Below are 20,247 nucleotides of genomic sequence, written 5' to 3'. Positions count from 1 at the left end.
TGTGTTTCAAATGCTATTTTAGCTCAGGAATGTTTAGAGGCTCAACCGCTTGGGCAACCCAAGCAGCCACTTTTCTCTTAAAATGACCAATTTGGACCTAAACGATTCTCTATCACATATCCTATGCACAGAAACACACCCTCTTTGCTAGAATGCATTACAGATTTTAAGACAGAAGTCAAGCTTGGGAAACACTGACATGCTGAGGGTTCAAGTAAAACATTGTCTTAGGCTCAATAATCCTCTTCATTTAGGGTTAATATACACAAAGAAACTATCTCAAATCTTCAAGGTTTTTAACTACGGATTCAATGGTGAATTTGCTTCTGAAGGTGTAGGTGGAAAGGAAGAATTTTACCAAATGTAGTAAAGCATTATCTATAAATAAGCACAGGAAACAAAAATATTTTTAGGATGTCTAAGCATATTTACATGGCATGAATATTTAGGTTGGGGCCTAATTTAATGTTATGACCCAAATCCCAGGATTCTCTTAAGTTTCTGTGTACTTCCACCCTCACCTCCCCATTAATATTCACATGGGAGAAATCATGAACCAATAAAAGATTGACTTATCTGTTAAAAACAGCCAAATACGTTTGAGCATCACTGCAGGTTTCTGACAACTACGTTTAAGAAGTGTATTTTTGTCATGCTTTCATTACAGAATTTCTACAGAGAAACCTCAAAATTAATATGCTGAATCATATATGAGTTTGATGCTTTGGAAGAAACATTTTGAATACTATTTTCTTCACTTCTTTAAATCACTGATGTTTGGTGCCAATACTCCAAGAGTGGTTTTAAAGCAAAGATATAAAAAGGAGTATGTTCAACAAATAGGACATCTTGTATCTGTGGTTTGCTTTACTAAAAACTTAAATTTAGATGTATTGTTTCAATTTCTTTGGTTTGGATACATGATTTATTGCCTTGCCCTTGACCATGCTATCAAAGGCACCCCAGTGAGCTCCCTGAAAGGGCACCGACCTGCTTTCTCATCTCTTTACATCTCATGTGTGTTCACTCATACTCTACTACACCCAGAAACTCTAAGTTTGAAAAACACAGGCTTTGTATTCTTTCTGCTTAAGGATTACTCTTCATCTGTAATGATAGAATTATTCTCTTTAGTAAAATGTTTGACAACTAAAAAACACAACTACTCTTGTGAAGTCACTATTACACACGGAGCAAGAGATATGCCAGTCCTCCTTACTGCTCCATGTCTGCATCCTCAGAAATTAAGTGTGCAAATTTTCCCTATTCCAGTCAACACAACAGCAGATTAGACAGTTTAAAGTAGGCAATCAGCACTTTGGGTTTTCAGGAACAAACGGCCAATATTTATTCCAAAAAGGTGTTAGTACAATGTAAGCACGACTAAAAAGTAGGTGATCTTGGAAATGATATATTCTCTACTGTTGGGCTTCTGAAACAACAGTTATGCGTCAGCATCACAGCATTGCATATATGTTTCTGTTCATGATGCTTGTTCCTCTGATATACCTGGAATCAATGAATCTGGGGGAAAAAAGAAGAATTCTTTAAGAAGCTGATCAATTTTGGGTTCCACATCAGAAAACGACCAAACATCAAGAACATCAATGGAGATGAAATAAGTAGGTCACTGAGGAGTATTTCTGAATAATGTCTTGGGTTTATTTTCAGTTTGTCAGGCTCAAGTTTTGTGCTGAGTGACTGTAAGATCCGCTTGATGACAGCATGTATGTTTATTTTCTGATTTAAAATTTGAGTACCTCCAAAGCATAAACAGGTCCATAAACAGGTCACCTCCAGCAACAATCTTTTGAAGGTTTTTTAAGAAGTAATTTGTAGCAGTACTTAGTGTCCAACAGAAACCACTCCATCTGTTAAACAATATCTCGACTGCAAAGCTTCTCTTACTGTTGGTAAATAGATAATGACATGGCACAGTCATTACCACCGTGGCAACAGTACCCAGGAACTATCAGAGGAAAATTGCACATCGAACCGCTGGCTCTTGAGCAGTCATGCCTCAGCTTCCTCTGGAGTATGCTTTTTCTGCAAGTCTGGTGTGCTCTAGGGTACCACCAACCCAGTGCAGCTCCAAGACTACAGATAATGCAGCCATTTCACTAAGCCCAGCTCTTCCAGGCACTGTTCTAGGTATGGAGGACACAGGAGTGAATTTAATCGAGTGCCTGGGAGGAATGTCAATAACCCAACCAATAAATGCATGCATGTCAAGGTGTAGAAAGTACAGTGGAGAATGGAGAAAGCAATGCGCCTAGGAAGGCTTTTTCTCCTGTACCCTGCTTCAGTGCACCTGCTTTTTCTCACGCTACTAGGTTTGGGCACCAGGTCTGTCTCGAGATCACGGGGGGGCACCGGCCCTAGCACGCAGCAGCTGCTTAGAAAACGGTTCTCGAACGAACCAATTCCCTTCGTAGCTCCCCATTCAACAAAACTTTCCTGGACCTAAATCCATGGGCTTAAGTGGGGTGGAAAGTCAGCGAAGCCCCAACCCCTGAGGGGATCATACAGATGAAAACGCTTTACAAACTTCTAAAATAAAAGTCGTTTTGGGAAAATAATCTCATAGCAGAGGCAGGAGCCATGGGGCGGCCTGGGCCTCTGCTCCCACGTACGCGCAAGGCCGAGGGAGGGCCCAGCCACGTGGCCTGGGCCCCGGAGCCCCAGGCAGGCCTGGCCGCTAGTGCCCCGCCCGGCCCCCGCTCCCGCCACGAACCGCCGCAGCCGGCCGCCGCCTAAGGGAGGCGCGACGGTCGCTCACCTCAGCTGGGAACGGCGGACTCAGGCCTGCTCCAGCCGGGCCACCGGCCCAAGGCCCGAACCTGACGCCAGCCAACTGCGTTGCCCTGGCAACTCAGCTATCTCCTAACACAGGAACCGGAACCTTCTTCTGGAAGTGACTCCTTCCCAGCGTTCCGCGGAACGGCCAAACACCGCCCAGAGCCTCTCCCAGTCATCTCGAGTATCCCAGCAGCCCCGACTACCCTCCGCAGGGAAGTCGTCCTCCCCCTAGTTTCGCCTCTCCTTGCCTCTGGGCCGGCCCTGATGGACATCCACTCTCTCCAATCAACTGACAAAGCGGTTGTTGATGGCCAACAGTAAGGCTGTAGGTTGAGGGGCAGGAGTAAGGACCACCTCCAACCTGTTGGGGAGGGATGAGTAACCTGATTGGTAGAGCCGAGTAATTGCGGGCCAATATTCTCCAATCACAAAGAGCAGTTCGGAGCCGGCCCAATGAGGGCCTCCGTGGGGCGGTCCGAGCCGGAGCGCCGCAGGCCAGGGGAAGGCTGCGAGTGGTGAGCCGCGGTCCCCGGTTATTGCGGGGTCCGGCGAGCTGCAGGGATGACTAGCTCCCTGCGCGGGGCGGCAGCGGCTCTGCTCCGCTGGGGCCGCGGCGCGGGTGGCGGCGGAGGCCTGCGGGGCCCGGCCGTGCGGGCGGCGGGCTCGGACTCGGGCGCGGGCAGTGGCGGAGGGTCGGCGGAGCAGCTGGACGTGCTAGTGAAGAAGGACAAGGTGGTGGTCTTCCTCAAGGGGACGCCGGAGCAGCCCCAGTGCGGCTTCAGCAACGCCGTGGTGCAGATCCTGCGGCTGCATGGCGTCCGCGACTACGCGGCCTACAACGTGCTGGACGACCCCCAGATGCGGCAAGGTCAGCGCCCTGCGGGGGTGCGGGGCGACGGCCTTGCGGGGCCGGGGGTCTGTTGCGCAGGTCTGCCCGGGGACTCCGGCCGAGTTGGGGCACGGATTACTACTCTGACTAGGGGCCTGGGGTGGGGCGTGGTGGACTTGGACTAGGTCCTGAGGATCTGGGGCTCTGGAGCTGTGGCCAGTAGGGGAAGCCCTGGCAGGTCACCGGTCCTCACGCACAGCTGAAGTAGGCGAGCTCTCCGAGGCTCAGTTAGCTGAGAGCGATCAGCAGCCTGGCACCCAGCTCTGCAGGGTTTGGGAAGTGGGGCAAAGAGGGCGCAGTAAGAACCACTAGGAGGTGGGCATTTTAGGGGACACTTTGAGCGGGTAGGCCTGGCTTCTGGAGAAGGAGCTGGTGCTGTCCATGGTCGGGGAGGGCCGAGGTTGCCCTTGATTGAGACTAGTGGGGTCAGAAGCTGGCCTCCTGTACTTCAAGTCTCGGTGTTAGGGACCGTCCTCGCTTGTTGCTACAAGTTGGGTGCTGACACAGCTTTTGGCCTGATCTTAGTTGAGATCTTGTGGAATGGGAGAAACAAGCGTATTTGTTTTAGATACTCAAAGGGCGGGGGGCCGGGGACTGTTGTAGGAGCCTGGCTTGGAGAGGCTTGTGGGGAGAGAGACAAGGAATGACTCCTGAGTCCTGGCTTGGGACTCCAGGGGCCAGGGATGAGTCAAGCCTGGGGCCAGAGGCAGCGGGGCCCGCGTCGTGTCGTTTCACTGGCTCAAGCGAGAGGAGGGTGGGTCCTGACAGCATCTTTTCTGCTGAGCGCCTTGCAGGGCTCCTGACGTGCATTCTCCCATTTTATCTGAGTGAGGGAAGAGGAGGAGGCCCCAAGAGTGCGTGGGTCTGCCCCCTGGCTAGGGTTGGTCGGGGTTGGTGGAGAAGAGGGGCGGCTGAGCCTGTACCTCCTGAAGGGTGGCTTAGGTACCCCGCGCGCCGATTAGAGACCTTTGATCAGCTGAGTCCCTCTCAAAACCTCTTCCTATTGTTTAGTCACAGTATTCTAAAAGTCTTAAAGCACCAGGTTTTGTTATTCTACATTTGGAATTCTACATTTTGTTCACTCTACACCCCTACGTTGATGAGATGGGCTGGTGTAGAGCAAAGGCTTTGGATTGGAATCCTGTGTTCAATCAGCTGTGCAACATGAAACAAGTCACATAATTGCATTTTCCTTTTTGGTAATAGAAGGGTAATGAAACCAAACTTGGCCAAATTTTTGTGAGGAAAAAGGAAATAAAACTTTTAGAAAGTGCCTATCACTTTATCTGGTACACAGAGGGCACCCATTAAATGGTAGCTATTCTATTACTAGCACTTTATGGTTCTCAAAGTATTTTTTCCACATTATCGAATCCTTACAAGACTCTTGGTTGTGGTACGTGGAAATACGGAAGAGGAGAAAGCAGGTTAACATCACCAGGTATATGTATTACTGTGTCTTAAGCTCAAGATCCTTCTGCCTTCCTGGCCTACTGGAATGCCACCAGTTTGCTAGGCCCTGGTTGTTGTTTTTTTTATGTACAGCCGTGTCTGCATTCTTCAGCCCTCAGCAGCTGCCTCTCTGCTTACAAGATAAGATAGGAGAAACTACTCTACAATCTCAGATAGGACCTTGCCACAGATCCCCTGCAAATTGCTAGCTAGTATGGCCGTTAGAAAAGGTTGTGTCATTGTTATCTTTTGTAGTGTTAAGTTTTGAGGGTTTTTGGTTTGTGAATTCCTGCTCTTCTATTTAATATCACGGGAGACGGGACATGCTGAAATATAGCTGATCAACTCAAAGTGGGAGCAAAAATAAGAAGGTTCACTCATAGCACTTAGGTTTCTGTCTTCCATCTTGTATGCCTGGCCTCAAAACTTATTTATGTTCTACAGTGTCCACATGACTGCAACAGGATTTAACTCTCAAATCTCTTGACCATGGAGTTTCATCAGATTGTTGTTTTGGTTAATAAAACACATTGTATTATATATTGAACATAACACACACCTCTTTTGTTGCTTAGGAAAGTAAACTTTTATGTCAGTATTAATATTCAGACTGGGGTAGGCTGGTGTAAGCATGTTGTCATAATGAGGATTAGTTTAGCGGGGGTAAGATTTAAAACATTAAAACTCATCATCTCCTCTGCTGTCTACACTTTTGATTTTATTAAGAAAGACTGACAAGCTGTCTGATGCTTGCTTTTGCTGGCCAAAGTCAAGTCTACGCCTTTCCCAGACACAAGGTCACTTCTAGTTAACAGGAGAGGGCCTCCAGCAACATTGGCCTTTCCTTTTGTCTTGGGCCAAAGAAGGCTGAGCTTTACAAGGACCCATGCCATGGGAAGACCCTCACATGCCGTTTCCTCCTCCTGGGCACGGGGTCCAGGGAGTGTGATCCAGAGAAGTCTCCATGTGTGACCCAAGAAACAGGTGACTGAGGCAGTGTCGTGCTTTGGTCTCCTCGGGTCTTTTCCTTCTCCTTTTTATCTGTGTACATGCAGAAGACAGCCACACAGGGGTCTGGTCCCAGTAGACAGTTGTCACCATATCCTAATCCTGGTCTTAATAAAAAATATCCTTTATTTTCCATTGTAAAAGTAATATGTGCTCATTGAAGGAAGTTGGAAACACTAAAAATATAAAAACCAAAGTCAGTCATATTCCGTATAAACCATTATTAATGTTTGGATCTAGTTTCTATTTTTATAAATTTTTAACACGTTGGAGATCGTGCATGTTTGTCCGTATAGTATTTTACCTTCCTGAGAGCAGGCAACGTGTCTTATGCCGCTGCCTGAGCACTCTGTGTATTGTTTATGCAGAGAAAGCTTTCAATGAATGTTTTAATGAAGAAGTAAATGCTTTTCTTATTTATCATATCATAAACCCTCTTCCATACTCTTAAAAACGTTATAAACGCACTTGAACTTCTGCCCGTTCATATCAGGCAGGTGTAGCTTCCAAACTTATTAATGTTCTTGTAAGTCCGGGGAAAGGATGTCCCGGGGCAAAATACCTCGAAAAACCGCAGTCAGTCAAGAGGGAGAAATAAAATTTAAAACCCGTTTACTGCTTACAAACTGCAGTCCAGCGCCGTCTCTTTCCCCTGGTCTGGAAGGAAGCAAGCCAGCCTCTCCCCTTAAACTCTCAGGTTCAGACCTGCCCTCGTTGCCCCGTAATTACCCATGGATATGGAGATGAACTTCTCTCCACCCCTGAGGATATGCACATGACTAAAGCCAGGCGAGATACTCTGGAAATGTTACAGTTTCACCCACAGTTCTTAAGTGTTCAAACAACTGCAACAGAAATTTAACTCTTTAATTTCTTGACCATGTAGTTTCATCAGATTGTATTTTGCTTGATAAACACATTGCATCTATGTTGAACATAATACACCTCTTTTGTTGCTTCAGAGCAGATGTATCTTTGCATCAGGAGCAGTGTTTGTTGAATGAATAACCATTATCATGTTGTTGAATGTTTTTGAAGTATTTGAAAATATGCTTGGCCTTTCCAGTATCAAGGAATTTAACTTAAGGCAATAGTAAAAAACCTAATGCTGCTGGCTAGTGTTAAAAGTCAGATAACAAGTTGTGTGTGTGTGTTTGTGTGGAGGGTTGCCATACGCTGCAGATAGGGTATAAAATGGTACTAACATTTTGGAGGGGTACCCAGTCAAGTTGAAGGTGAACACAACTGAAGACCCAGCTGCCTCCCTCCTGGGCATATAGTCTAGAGCAGGCGTCGGCAAACTTCACTTAAAGGGCCAGAGAGTAAATGCTTAAGTCTTTGTGGACCGTGCTGTTTCTGTCGTGCTCGCTGTTCAGCTGTGCTGTGGTAACATGAAATAGGCAGCAATGATATGTGAACGAATGAGCATGGCTGAGTTCCAGTAAAACTTTATTGACAAAAAACAAAATGGACCAGATTTGGCCTGAGTTTGCCAGCCCTGCCTTGGAGAGACAGATCCCTGCCCTTGAGTGAGGAGACATGCAGAAGGGTGTTCACTGCAGCACTGCTGGTAATAATGAAAAATCAGCTAGGAGGAGTCTGGGTCCATTGTCAGACTGGGTGAACAAATGGTAGTGTAGTCATATAATGGAAAACTAAGTTGTGGTTAAAGTGGATTTGAACTAGAGCTGTTTAATATGACTAAATCTGAAAGAAAAATACAATGTTTAGTGAAAAAGTAAGTTGCTAAAAGGTAATTGTGGCTGAATGCCATTTGTGTATGCAAATGTAAAAATGTGGCACACTGCCATGGAGTGCAGATACATGTGCAGCTCAAGTGTAGCTTATGGGCAGGTATGACAGATGCCAGCCCCAGGCCAGAGGCTGCCAAGGTGGTCAAGAACCTGGCCTTTGAATTCTGGCCCCCCCCCCAGTGCTAGCACTGTGACTTTGGTTAAGTTATTTAACTTCTCTGAGTCTTAGTTTCTTCATCTGTAAAATAGGGACAATTATACATGCCTTGTAGGATTTTTGTAAATATTAAATGAAAATTATGTATGTCAATGCTTAAAGAATATGAAACTCAGTAACCCCTTGCTCAGTAACTGGGCAATTAAGTGTGCATCACTTAAGTGGTATTTTTTCTGCCTGGGTTCCCTCTGTTTTCTCTGTTGCATGTGTTTCTCAGGAAAGCTTATCTGTGAAGGGTGGGGTGGAGGACATTTGCAGGGAGAGAAAATCCACCCTGTACCTGGCACTGGGGGAGCTTCATACATTTCACTGATTATATCCCATTCCATCTTCATAGTACATAGTACATCTGCCAGGTGTAGAGTTAACTCCCATCTCACAGGTAAGGAAACCGAGGCTAAGTGATGAGCAGCTTTAAGGCTACATTGACAAGCCAGCAAGCCATTCTTCTGACCTCTCAGCCAAAGCTTGTTCACTCTGCCACTGTGCTTTGCTTTTCCTCCGTTGGAGCTGCTCTTCTCCATGCTTTCAGCTCTAATTAGCTCATGTAGTCCTGACGTAATTTTCTAAGTTAGAGAAGGTGAAGAAATAAGAGTCTCCAGGAGGCAGCGGTGTGATTTGCCCCAGCTTGCAGAGCCTAAAAAGTGGCAGAGTTGAAATTAATTGCATTAGGCTCTGAAGCTCCTGTAGTAAAAATCTATCAGAAAAAAAGAAAGCCATAATTATGGTTATGGTGCTTTTATAATTTATTGTTCAATCAAATTTATTGTGAGTAAAGTCTAATGTTCTTAAGTATAGTGAATTTGAACGGTACCTTTTGACAATTCTCGAAGGGAATTTTCCAGTGTATTTTCCCCTCTCTGGCTTGTTACTTTGGATTATTAATTTATTTTGTGGGACAGTAGGTGTATGTAGAACTGGTTTTGTAAGACAGCCTCCTAGCTCCCAGTTCCTAGTGTTACCCTGTCATATAACTACCATCTACATTTTCTATCCCAAATCAAACCACTATCTATCATCTATAAAATATGATTAAAATTATAATTCATTCTTGGGTATGATTTTTTAATTTTCAAGAGTTTCTCTCTGATTCTGAGTTATTCAAGTGCTATTTGCAAGAAGTATCGCTGTGTATTAATGGTTTTTGAAAATTAAAATTGAGAGTAGTTAGTTATATTTAAATAATTAGTTGTGAATCAGTGGGATTCGTTTTAATTTTCAATTTATCAACAGTGATCTTGAAAGTTTCTTACTTCACTCTGTAGGAATCGATCAGACTTAAAAAAAAAAAGAAAAATAGCGTATTTTTAAAGAAAGATGCCAAAGCTTTGCCTTGATACTGGCTGCAGGTAACACTTGCTAATCAAAAATTAAAGGATCAGGTAAGTTTAATTTTGATTAAACTATCAGCTAGCAGGCACCTGATACTGTCACAATGTCATCATGCTCCGAGGTGGGGTTCTGCTAAGTTGTTAAAATATAAGTTATTAGTCAAGAGAGCCGCATGCCGAGGGGTGTGGAAGGAGTTAGTTTCCCTCTCACATGACTGTGTGTCCTGGGTGTTCAGCATGGTCGGAAGGCCCACTTTTTTGGTAATTTTGGTGGTATGGATCGATTGCAGTGCGTAGCCTTCTCTTCCCTGATAGTCAGGACCTGTGGTCTGAGACGGGCCCAATGCTCTGATGGAATGTGGTATTATAAAAATGACTGATGAAAGAAAGCAAATCATTCTTCTACTCAGCAAAGATTTTATTTAAAAAAAATTATCCTCCCTGGTATTCAATGTGTGGCTTTGGGTGGCAAATTTATTTTCATTTTTGGTATGTTTCAGAAATTGTAGGCACTTAACCAAAAGAATCAGATATTTACTGTCATGGAAAGCTTAATACATTACTAGTTGAAAAAAACCTAGATATATCATGCATATAAGTGGCTCTTGTACATAAATGTGAGAGATGCTTAAGATTAGAAGCATTAGAAGAAATTCACGTTCACTTCAAACATCTCTCAGTTCCCATACCCACCACCCTCAGTCATCATAAAAGCAAAGTAAGATTTGTAACTGGCATTGTTATAAAATAAGTTCTGGAAAACTGTATTTGAGGATAGACTTAAAATAAAAAAGCCCCAAACACATGATTTATAGCTAAATCATTATCTTCAGTACCAAACATCAGAATGAAAAACTTGAATTTGCCAGGGTATTCAAGTATATCTAGATATTGGTACTATAAGGACATTCTAGTGCTAATGGAATTTGCCCTTTATCAGTAACCCCCACACCTCTAGCTGATTTTTTTTTTTTAAGACACCCAGAGTGGCTTAGAGGTACTGTTCTAGGGATGTAATGTATATAGCATGGTGACTATAGTTAATAATACTACTTTACGTATTTGAAAGTTGCTGAGAGAGTAGATATTAAAGGTTCTCATCACAAGAAAAAATATTTTCTGACTATGTATGGTGATGGATATTAACTAGACTTACTGTAGTGATTGTTGCAATGTATACAAATATTGACTCATTCTCTTGTATACCTGAAACTAATATGATGTCATGTCAGTTATACCTCAATTAAAAAAAATTTGGGAGTTGGTGGGGGGGAAGGAGTGTGCTTTTCAGGGTCTGTGACATTGTAACCATTTCTTCCTGGGTGAAATCTGGAAAACAAGATAAAGCCCTCTGCCGGGGGTGCCGCCTCTAGTGCTGCCATTTAGTGCAAAGTTGCCAGTTTTTAGAAGGTAATGACTTTTAAAAGAGAAAAGCTCATTGTATCTTGGAACTGTTAGTTACGATAGAACTCAAATTGATAACCTTATTTGGTAAATAAATGATAAGTAATAGGGTATCAAGAACCAGTTTTTGTATTTTTAGTTTTTTACATAAAAACTACCACTTGACTGATATTTTTATTTGCATATTGTTTTTGTTTGAATAATCTGTTGCCTTTTCTCTTTGATTTGAGTGCTCATTTTGGCCATTTAGAAATAATCTTTTGTAAGTAAGTATAAAAATATCATATAATTGATAGTGATTATTATATGTCATGCTTTTGACTGTCCTGTTTTTAACATGAGCAACACAGATGTTTTACTGACTGGATGTGTTTTTAAGAGGATATTCCATCCCAACACGCAAGCAGAAAAGAAAGTAGAATGGTGAGGAGTGGAGTTAGACAGAGTGGTCTGTCAGGCCTTGAGATCACAACTACATTTCTCTCCTGCTGTCTTGTAACCGTCATCCGTGTGGCCTAGAACTGAGCAGAGTCATCACATGGCTGCACGGCTGCAGACTGTGCCTCGTCCCTGTCTGTCCTCAGCTGTCTGTCCTCAGAGGCATTTGCACCCAGGACTGATCACACGGGCTGGCTGGTTTCTTGTCTGCTGTGAGCAGGGAGTGGGTCGCACTCACCCCGGGGCCCTGACCCAGGCCCAGGACATGGGCCTTAATGAGCTTTGGGCCTTTCCTTCATCTGACTCAGTAACTGCCAGTTCTGAGGTGAGCCGGGTTGCCTGCCCTGGGGAGAGCCTGTCTGAGGGATGAATAGGGTGAGGGCTACAGTGTATAGCCTTAGGAAAGGGGTTTTTCTTTGGGGAAAAGAACTATTAAAGATAAAAACAATGACTCAACATCTTGCGCCTAAGTAGCTGGTGGCATTCACCAACCCAGACAGGCACGAAGAGCATTGGGGAGAGAGCTGGCATGGCATGGCAGTGAGTTCACATGACAGGCCCGTGTTACGTAGTCCTTCTGGGTCTGGTGTTGTGGCATTTCCTTTAAGTTTGTTTCACTGAAAACCTGACTGGCAGATGTGTGGAGAATGTGCTTCCTGCATCCTGGGTGGCTTAGATTAACCAGTCAAGTTCTCTGCCGTTGATCTCATGTCAGTTGTGTATCAGGTATTTTACAAGAGCCTTACCTCCCTGATTCTCATGAAAACCTTGTGGGATGAGGGTGGCAGCAGAGGATGAGGGGCTGAGTAGCTTGTCTGAGGTCTCACGGTTTGTTACCGGAAGAGGTAAGCCTTGAGCAGTGGTGTGTTTCTCGAAAGCCTTTACTCTCCCTAGCACGCACATTGTTCCCCACAGACGGGACACGGCCTGCTGCTGAGCGTGGGTAAAAACGTACTGCTGTGAAAACTTCCGCTCTGACCATTTGAATGACCTTCCAACGTTCTTTCCCTGCAGGCATTAAAGACTATTCCAACTGGCCCACCATCCCACAGGTGTACCTCAACGGCGAGTTTGTGGGGGGCTGTGACATTCTGCTGCAGATGCACCAGAACGGGGACCTGGTGGAAGAACTGAAAAAGCTGGGGATCCACTCCGCCCTTTTAGATGAAAAGAAAGACCAGGACTCCAAGTGAGGGTGGCTGGTCCTCCCGCGCGAATGCCGTACTGTTGGGAGAGGACGCTGCTGGGGTCCGAGACTCACCGCAGAGGCCTTACCGACTCTGGTTCTCACTGTTCAGCAACAGCTGCTCGCACCGATTCTTCCAGCTTGTCAGCAGTCTGGTGATTTTAGTGTGTCTGGTGTTTGGGCTAAAAATACTCTATTTTGAACTTAAGTATAACCACTGCACTGTAATAATTCATTGTTGTATTATGATCTTGCTGTAAACATTTGTTCTTGGATTGCCATTTGTTCTTTGCCTTTGATTCAGGAGTAAAAGGAGCTCTGGAATCATTATTATTCATGACTCCCCTCTGTAAACGTGTCAATCTGCAAAGATAATAAACCCCCCCAAATTTTTGGTAACTTGTTCTGTTAAGAAAAATGATGGACATGGAAGAAAATGTGATTACCGGGATGTTGTTTTTTAAAATAAATTGCTAACCCAGAGATACTGTGTGTGAGCTGTTAATTCTGAATAGCAGTAAAGTCTGTGTCTGAATCTGTTTCAGTTGCTGTAACAAAATACCGCAGACCCGGTGACTTGCAAACAACAGACACATATTTCTCACAGGTCCATATTCAGGAGGATCTGCTCCTGGTTCATAGCTGTCCTCTCACTGTGTTCTCACCAGGAAGCTCTCTGGGGTCCCTTTTATAAGGGCACTAACCCCACTGATGAGGATTCCACCCCTATGACCTAATGACCTCCCAGAGGCCCCCCCGCAACCCCAGTGCCATCACTTTGGATGTTAGGTGTCAACATAGGAATTTTGAGACAGAGACATTTAGTTTGGAGCAGTCTGTAAGAATTTTTCGTGCTGGTGACCTTTTATTTTTATTAGGAATTAAGAGTGATTCTCATACCTTTATGTTACATTTACCACAAAAATTGCCATCAAGCTGTGCTCTAGTTTCTCAGAGGAAGTAAGTATTGGGATCCCCGGGTGCTGTGGGTGGTGCAGGCGGAGGCTGGTGCAGACGGGAGCGGTGAGGTGTGTGAGGCCGGAGAGGCAGCCCCACTCCCCGCCTCTGAACGCCTGTGTCTGCCCGGCTGCACTGCAGTGAGATAGGGAGACATCATTAGCAGTCCTCCAGAGAATGAAATCTAATGAGTATTTTATTTCTCAAAAAATGGGGCCTTCAGCAGAAAGGAAATAATTGGGAAAACAGCAGAGATTCTTCTAGTACAGGGACACCTTGGAGACACTGCGGTTCAGTTCCAGAGCGCTGAGATAAAGCTAATACCACCATAAAGAGGGCCGAGTGTGTTAGTCCCCAGTACGTATGAAAGTTGTGCTTACTCTATACTGTAGTAAGTGTGCAAAAGCAGTATATCCAGAAAACAATGTGCATTCCTGAATTCTTCATTGCTAACTAATGCTGTCATCGGAACTGTCAGTTGTATTCGCTTGTCACTGAGCACCATAGCAAATACACTAATGAAAACGTTTGAAGTATTGTGAGGATCACCACATGTGACCCAGAGACATAGAGTGAGCAAACGCTGTTGGGAAAATAGTGCTGATAAGATGAGCTTCACCCAAACGCTGTTGGGAAAATAGTGCTGATAAGATGAGCTTCACCCAGGGTTGCCACCAACCTTGAGTTTGTAAACAATGCAGTGTCTGTGAAGTGCAGTCAGGGAGAGCATAGTAAGTGAGGGGTGGCTGTGGATGGTGTCTTTTTATGAGACCTCAGTGTCTCTTCACCATGAGCTGCGAGGGTGGGTGGAGCTGGATGTGAGCTCACAGTGGTTCATGGTACGGAAGCCCATCTGCCTCTGTGTGGTTTGGGGGCCCAGAAGCCTTTATCCATCTCCAGGTGTGGAAACAGAGCGTCTATTTAGAATTGCTTCTTTACAGGGGCAGAGGTAAGAAGGATGCATTTAAAGGCCAAAAATGGCAGCAGGGCAGGAAGGACAACTCATTTCCTCAGAGCCATTCTAGAAGCTCACTACGTGTTGATTATTAATCTATTGAGAGCCTCTTGCAAAGACTGAAAATGGACTGACCTCTTGCAAAGGACTCTGAAAACAGGTGAGGTAAGGATTGACCTGCTGGGTCCAAGGGGTTTGGGGATTCCCAGAAGAAAGGCCAGGAGGGTGGTAGCCCTGCCCCCACTTCATTTGGGACTGTCCTGTGAGCTTGGAGGACAGCCCCTTGCTAATCACAGAACTCATGGCTTCATGTAAAAGAAAAGCAGATTATTCTAACAGAAAGGTTTTCTATTACATGGCCTACATTCCATCAGTACCTTTTGTGTCTGCTCTAAGCTAAAGGCTTACACAGACTCTTAGAGGTGTTGTAACCAACCCATGTGAGCCATTTTACTTTATGAAAGACAGTGATGACTGGAAGGAAGGTCATGTAATGACATCACCTGTGCTGCTGCCCCGCAGTTGCCGAGCCAAGGTTATGACCTTGCTCTTTGGAAAGGGTAACATTAGCAAATCACTTAGTACTGTCCCTGCGTGAATACTGGGCCAAAGGCACCCATGAGTTTGCAAAATTGTGTCACTTTTGCCTTTTCCTTAAATCTGCCCATATACCTCTAGGGTTCATCTGGAAAATGTAACGGTGAGAAACTTAGCAGCAGGGACAGTCTCTGTAAGAAACCTCGCCAGAATATTAGGACCAGGGCAGAGCTGCCAATTGGATAATTTGACTCAGAAGCTTATGAATTATAGATCATATCAGTCACGAGAGGGCTTAAAAGTTTAAGGAATCACTGAGCTCTACGAGAAATGGCAATGTTCTTTACAGAAGTTAATTAATACTCTTTCTATATGTTTAACAAGTCTACACCAAGTAGAAAATTGAAGATGCTATCTAATTTCAGTCTGAATAATTTTAATAATTTGCATAATGAAAATCCACTGTGATAATTAAAACAGTGACACCACAGTTCCGTGTGCAAATAACGATATCACACATCATCTATTTTAAAATGCAGGTTTTGTCTCACACCTTTGCTGTAGTACACTTGGCTTGTGTCATTGTGCTTTTTGGATTTTTGTCACAACATCAAAGGACTGTTATTAGACCCTTTAGAAATAGCTGATGTTATTTTAGAAGATGTGGGTAAAATTGTAACATTTCCAGAATATCTCGCCTGGCTTTAGTACATCTGCATATCAATAGGCGTTCAGAGGTGGAAAGAAGTATGGCTTTAGTTCATTTGCATCATTCCTCAGGGGTGGAGAGAAGTTCATCTCCATATAAATGAGTAATTGCCTGGGCAATGGAGGGCTTATCTGTACCTGAGAGGTGAGGGGAGGGCTGGTTTTTGGCTGCTGCTAGAGCAGGAGAGAGAGATGGGCCAGATTGCAGTTTTGTAAGCAATAAGCAGGTTTTAAACTTTATTTCCCCCATTGACTGATTTCGGTTTTTAGAGGTATTTTGCCTCGGGATTTCCTTTTCCTGGATTTACACCTGGCGCAGTCGGCAGGGTTCCTCTGAACCTGAAATCTGTTATAATGGGTGCAACCTTTGGGAAGGCTGCCCCAAGAAATGATGGGGAGAAGTGGCACTCATGCCAAGGGACGTGTGTCTACACTCGTGTGGTCATGGAGGCACCACCACCATGGCTGGCCATGCTGACCCCGGCCTGTGGCTGGAGCCTGGTCACAACTATGGAAAGGAGCAGAGGTCTGGTACATCTCAATAGAGAACCAACTGGCTGCTGTGCACCACACCTTGCTGGCTACAAGAGCCCATCGCCAGAAAAGCTCCAACCAAGGTAATAACCACCTATCCCATCATGGGGTGGGTGAGAGACTGGACCCAAAGGCCATATGGTGGTGTGGCACAAACAACTACCATATATCATGTGACTGGCCATTTGCCTTTGGCATCCCCAGGGAATAATGAAGCAGATGCATTGGCCCAGGTGCGCTAGATAAAAGGAAACCTGCCTCTGATGTGGCCCAGTAGCTACATCAGCATTTGGTGCACACGGGGCAAAAGATAATGTGGGCTGTAGCCTGTCGGTGGGGCTTGCCATTGACCTTAGAAGATGTCCCGACCCGCGGGTAAGTCAACGTGGACCTGAGGAGGGGAGTGGGAATGGATGGGACAAGAGACATGAGAAAAGGAGACAAGACAGTGTTCTGACCAAGTCTCCTTTATTCTTGAGATACGTGGGGTTTTATAGGGTAAGAAACAGGAAAAGGGAGGGGCATGCAGCTGCACAGGAACAAAAGGGAGGCGTATGCAGCTGCAGTTAGATCAAAGCAGGGTGTTTTCACACAGATATGCTTATTTTGGCAAGGAGCTCTAACCACCATATGTTCCGAGCTGGTAACAGGAAAGCACACAGAGTTTCTTTCTCCCAGAAGTCTTATGATTTAATTATTGGCCGGCTCCCCACAAGAAGTCAGCTGATCCCGGAAGGAGTGCCCTGCACGTTGTGCAGATCAGCAAACCACCAAGAGGGGCCTAGAGTATCTCTTTGCAGCCTATGGCCAGTCGCCAGTGATTGAGAGCAATCAAGGCACCCACTTTATTGGACATGCGTTGCAAGGATGGGTGCAGCTATTAGGAATAAAATGGACATGGTCTTGGACATTTCGACACATGGACCAGTGATGGCTGGCTCTTCTGGCACCTGGGGGTAAAGGCCTGGAAGCTGGCCTCCTGTGTATTCCTGGAATAACAGCAAAGTGGCCCCCCACAGTCACAGTTATTTGCTTCTACAGTCCTCGTGTCCTGGATGCACCCCCTGGCTACAGCTGCCGTGTCATGTCTGGAGTGGACGAATTTTGGACTTCATCTGCATGGGACTTTGAACCTAGCTGAATCCTCTGGCTTGAGAATTATCAAGATTTTATTGCTGTTGCTACTGTATGTTATTAGATTGGTTGGAAAAGGGGGAAATGAGTAAATTGTAAGGCAACATTTCTGGAGGGGTGGCCTGTGGGTAAAATTGTAACATTTTCAGAATATCTCGCCTGGCTTTAGTACATCTGCATATCATAGGTGTTCAGAGGTGGAAAGAAGTATGGCTTTAGTACATTTACATCATTCCTCTGGGGTGGAGAGAAGTTCACCTCCATATCAACAGTTAATTACCTGGGTGAGGAGGACTTATCTGTACCTGAGAGGTGCAGGGAGGGCCAGTTTTGCTGCTGCTGGAGCAGGAGAGGGAGATGGGCTAGACTGCAGTTTTGTAAGCGATAAATGGGTTTTAAACTTTATTTCTCCCTCTGACTGATTTTTGTTTTTAGAGATATTTTGCTCTGGAATTTCCTCTCCCTGCACTTACAAAGGTCCACACCAAGACTGAATAGTGCTAAGCCCTCTCTTTCACCCTTTCTTTTCCCATTAGCCAGTGAAAGGACTTTTAAAAAAGATTTTGGTAATTTAAATATAAAAACTTTGATATTGATGGAACACTCACATATATTAAGTATACAGTACAATTATTGTAACTATATATGTATATATTTTTTGTTATCATTAATCTATAATTACATGAAGAACATTATGTTTACTAGGGTCTCCCCTTCACCAAGTGCTCCCCACAAACCCATTACAGTCACTGTCTGTCAGTGTATTAAGGTGCTGTAGAATCACTACTTGTCTTCTCTGTGTTGCACAGCCCTCCCCATGCCAACCCCCACTACACATGCTAATCATAATGCCCCCTTTCTTTTTCCCCGCCCTTATCCCTCCCTTCCCTCCCATTCTCCCCAGTCCCTTTCCCTTTGGTACCTGTTAATCCGTTCTTGGGTTCTGTGATTCTGCTGCTGTTTTGTTCCTTCAGTTTTTCTTTGTTCTTATACTCCACATATGAGTGAAATCATCTGGTATTTGTCTTTCTCCGCCTGGCTTATTTCACTGAGCATAATACCCTCTAGCTCCATCCATGTTGTTGCAAATGGTAGGATTTGTTTTCTTCTTATGGCTGAATAATATTCCATTGTGTCTATGCACCACATCTTCTTTATCCATCTACTGATGGACACTTAGGTTGCTTCCATTTCTTGGCTATTGTAAATAGTGCTGCGATGAACGTAGGGGTGCATCTGTCTATTGTAACTATATTTTAACATTAGTTTTAAGTTTACCAATGAGCACATTGGGGCACAGAGAAGTTGAGTGACTTGCCCAAAATAACACAGCTAAGAAAAGAAAAAGAACTGGAGAAGCCCAGGCAAGTGGCTCAGGGTCCTGACCACTACCTGACTATGTTTGCACATAACGTATCATAGAACATCTCCCTTTAGGGGTAGTGCTCTTCCCAGTTTATGAAACAGCTATTACGATGGTCCGTCTGCATTTTCAACGTCAATGTACTTGTCATCACTAGAGCACTTTTTGGGTTCTGTAACCAGGCCTGCAGCAGAGCTTCTCAAATGTTTTTGTGCATATGAATCACCAAGGGATTCTGTTAAAATGCACGTTGTAATTCTGCATTTCTAAGGAGCCAAGCCCTCAGGCCCAAGCTGCCTGCATGAAGTCTGCAGCAGGGGAGGCAGGTTGCGGGAGCACCTTTCCTGGGCTGATATTTGTCTGGGACCCAGCAGTTTTGAATCTGTGGATAACCACTTGATCACTTGACGGAAATTTCATCTGAAGCGCATCAAGACACTTGATTTTTTCTTTTCCCCCTAGGTGTTTATAACCACTGTCTCCCTGGTGTAACCACCTACCGTTCTGCTTTGTAAAGTAACTTTTAAAAGACTTGTTTATATGACATTCAACATTCCAGCTGAGACTTTTGATTGCACCTGGTTTAAGTAATATGCTCAAAGGAGCTTGCAGTGAGGCCATTTCAGGTTTCTCTACATGCAACATAGTTATTTATTAAAAGAGTGCCCTATAGTGTGAGATTTTGGAGTCAACTCTAAAGACTGTCTGCTTTTACAAGAGACAGTTTTGGGAAAAAGTCAATTTCAGCAATTCAGATCCTTTGCTTATGGAACTCAGCTGGGCGACGCAGTCACTGTGTCCCAGACACACTGACTTCTTTCTGTCCCTCAGACTTTTAGGTTTGTGCCCAAGTCTCTCTGCCCTTGCTGTTCATTCTGCTTAAAAAATTTCTTCCTTCCTGTGTAACTGCTTTCTTCCCAAGAGTCAGCTGTTCATTCAAAGAGGCTGTCTCTACCACCTACGTCCCACCAGAACCTCAGTCAATGTCACGTTTTATCCTTCGTGTTAATTGTGACATTTATCAATACCTAAAACGAATTGGTATATATGTATGTACATACGCATGTGTGTATATGTATGTATGTAAGTAGGTCTCTACGTATGTATGTGTTTGTGTGTGTGTGATGGTATGGCTACCCTTTGCCAAAAGCAACTTCTGAAAGGGCAGAAACTGTGCTGTCTTATTTTATTAGGCACTTGATACATATTTATTGCATAATTAACAGTAATTTTGGTTTTGTTTTAAATGCTAAGTGGATAAGTGATGGGAGCATCCCACATGAAATTGCTTATGTCAGGTTTCCAACATGGAGTTACTTATGTCAGGCTTGCCTGCCTCCACGCCGATGGTCTCTGTAAACATACCCCACCCTGGAAGGCATGTTGGTGAACTCCCAAACCAGATAACCCCGTATGGCAGGTGTGCCCGTGAATGCCTAAACTGCATAATGCCACAGGTGGACTGCCCCCTCTTATCTCCGACCCCCAGACGGATGGACTGGACTATATGAGGGACTGGACACAGAGCCCCTGTGGCAAGCTTGTCCTAGAGGTCCCTGGCACCGGACCACAGATGTGTGC

The 20,247-nt window shown here is 44.7% G+C and overlaps 1 protein-coding gene, 1 long non-coding RNA gene and 1 other non-coding gene across 3 annotated transcripts; 1 reads left to right on the top strand and 2 right to left on the bottom strand.

Moving 5' to 3' along the window:
* Nucleotides 1-1,323: 1,323 nt before the first annotated feature.
* Nucleotides 1,324-3,142, bottom strand: LOC108399944 (uncharacterized). The gene is made up of 2 exons (XR_001853770.3): nucleotides 2,780-3,142; nucleotides 1,324-1,524 (listed from the first exon to the last, which is right to left on the bottom strand). It is a non-coding gene; the product is annotated as an uncharacterized lncRNA (long non-coding RNA).
* On the bottom strand, nucleotides 1,832-2,106 carry LOC118967177 (small Cajal body-specific RNA 13). The gene has a single exon (XR_005054071.1).
* Nucleotides 3,143-3,284: 142 nt separating the features above from the next.
* Nucleotides 3,285-12,961, top strand: GLRX5 (glutaredoxin 5). The gene is made up of 2 exons (XM_017665009.3): nucleotides 3,285-3,667; nucleotides 12,307-12,961. Exons 1-2 carry the CDS (start codon nucleotides 3,361-3,363, stop codon nucleotides 12,483-12,485), a joined length of 486 nt encoding a protein of 161 aa, XP_017520498.2. The 5' UTR covers nucleotides 3,285-3,360; the 3' UTR covers nucleotides 12,486-12,961.
* The last annotated feature ends 7,286 nt before the right edge of the window (nucleotides 12,962-20,247 follow it).

This window comes from Manis javanica, chromosome 8 (assembly GCF_040802235.1).
Source record: "Manis javanica isolate MJ-LG chromosome 8, MJ_LKY, whole genome shotgun sequence".
Taxonomy (NCBI): Eukaryota; Metazoa; Chordata; class Mammalia; order Pholidota; family Manidae; genus Manis; species Manis javanica.
The sequence above is the reverse complement of the archived record's forward strand: the minus strand, read 5'-3'. Positions and strand labels throughout refer to the sequence as shown.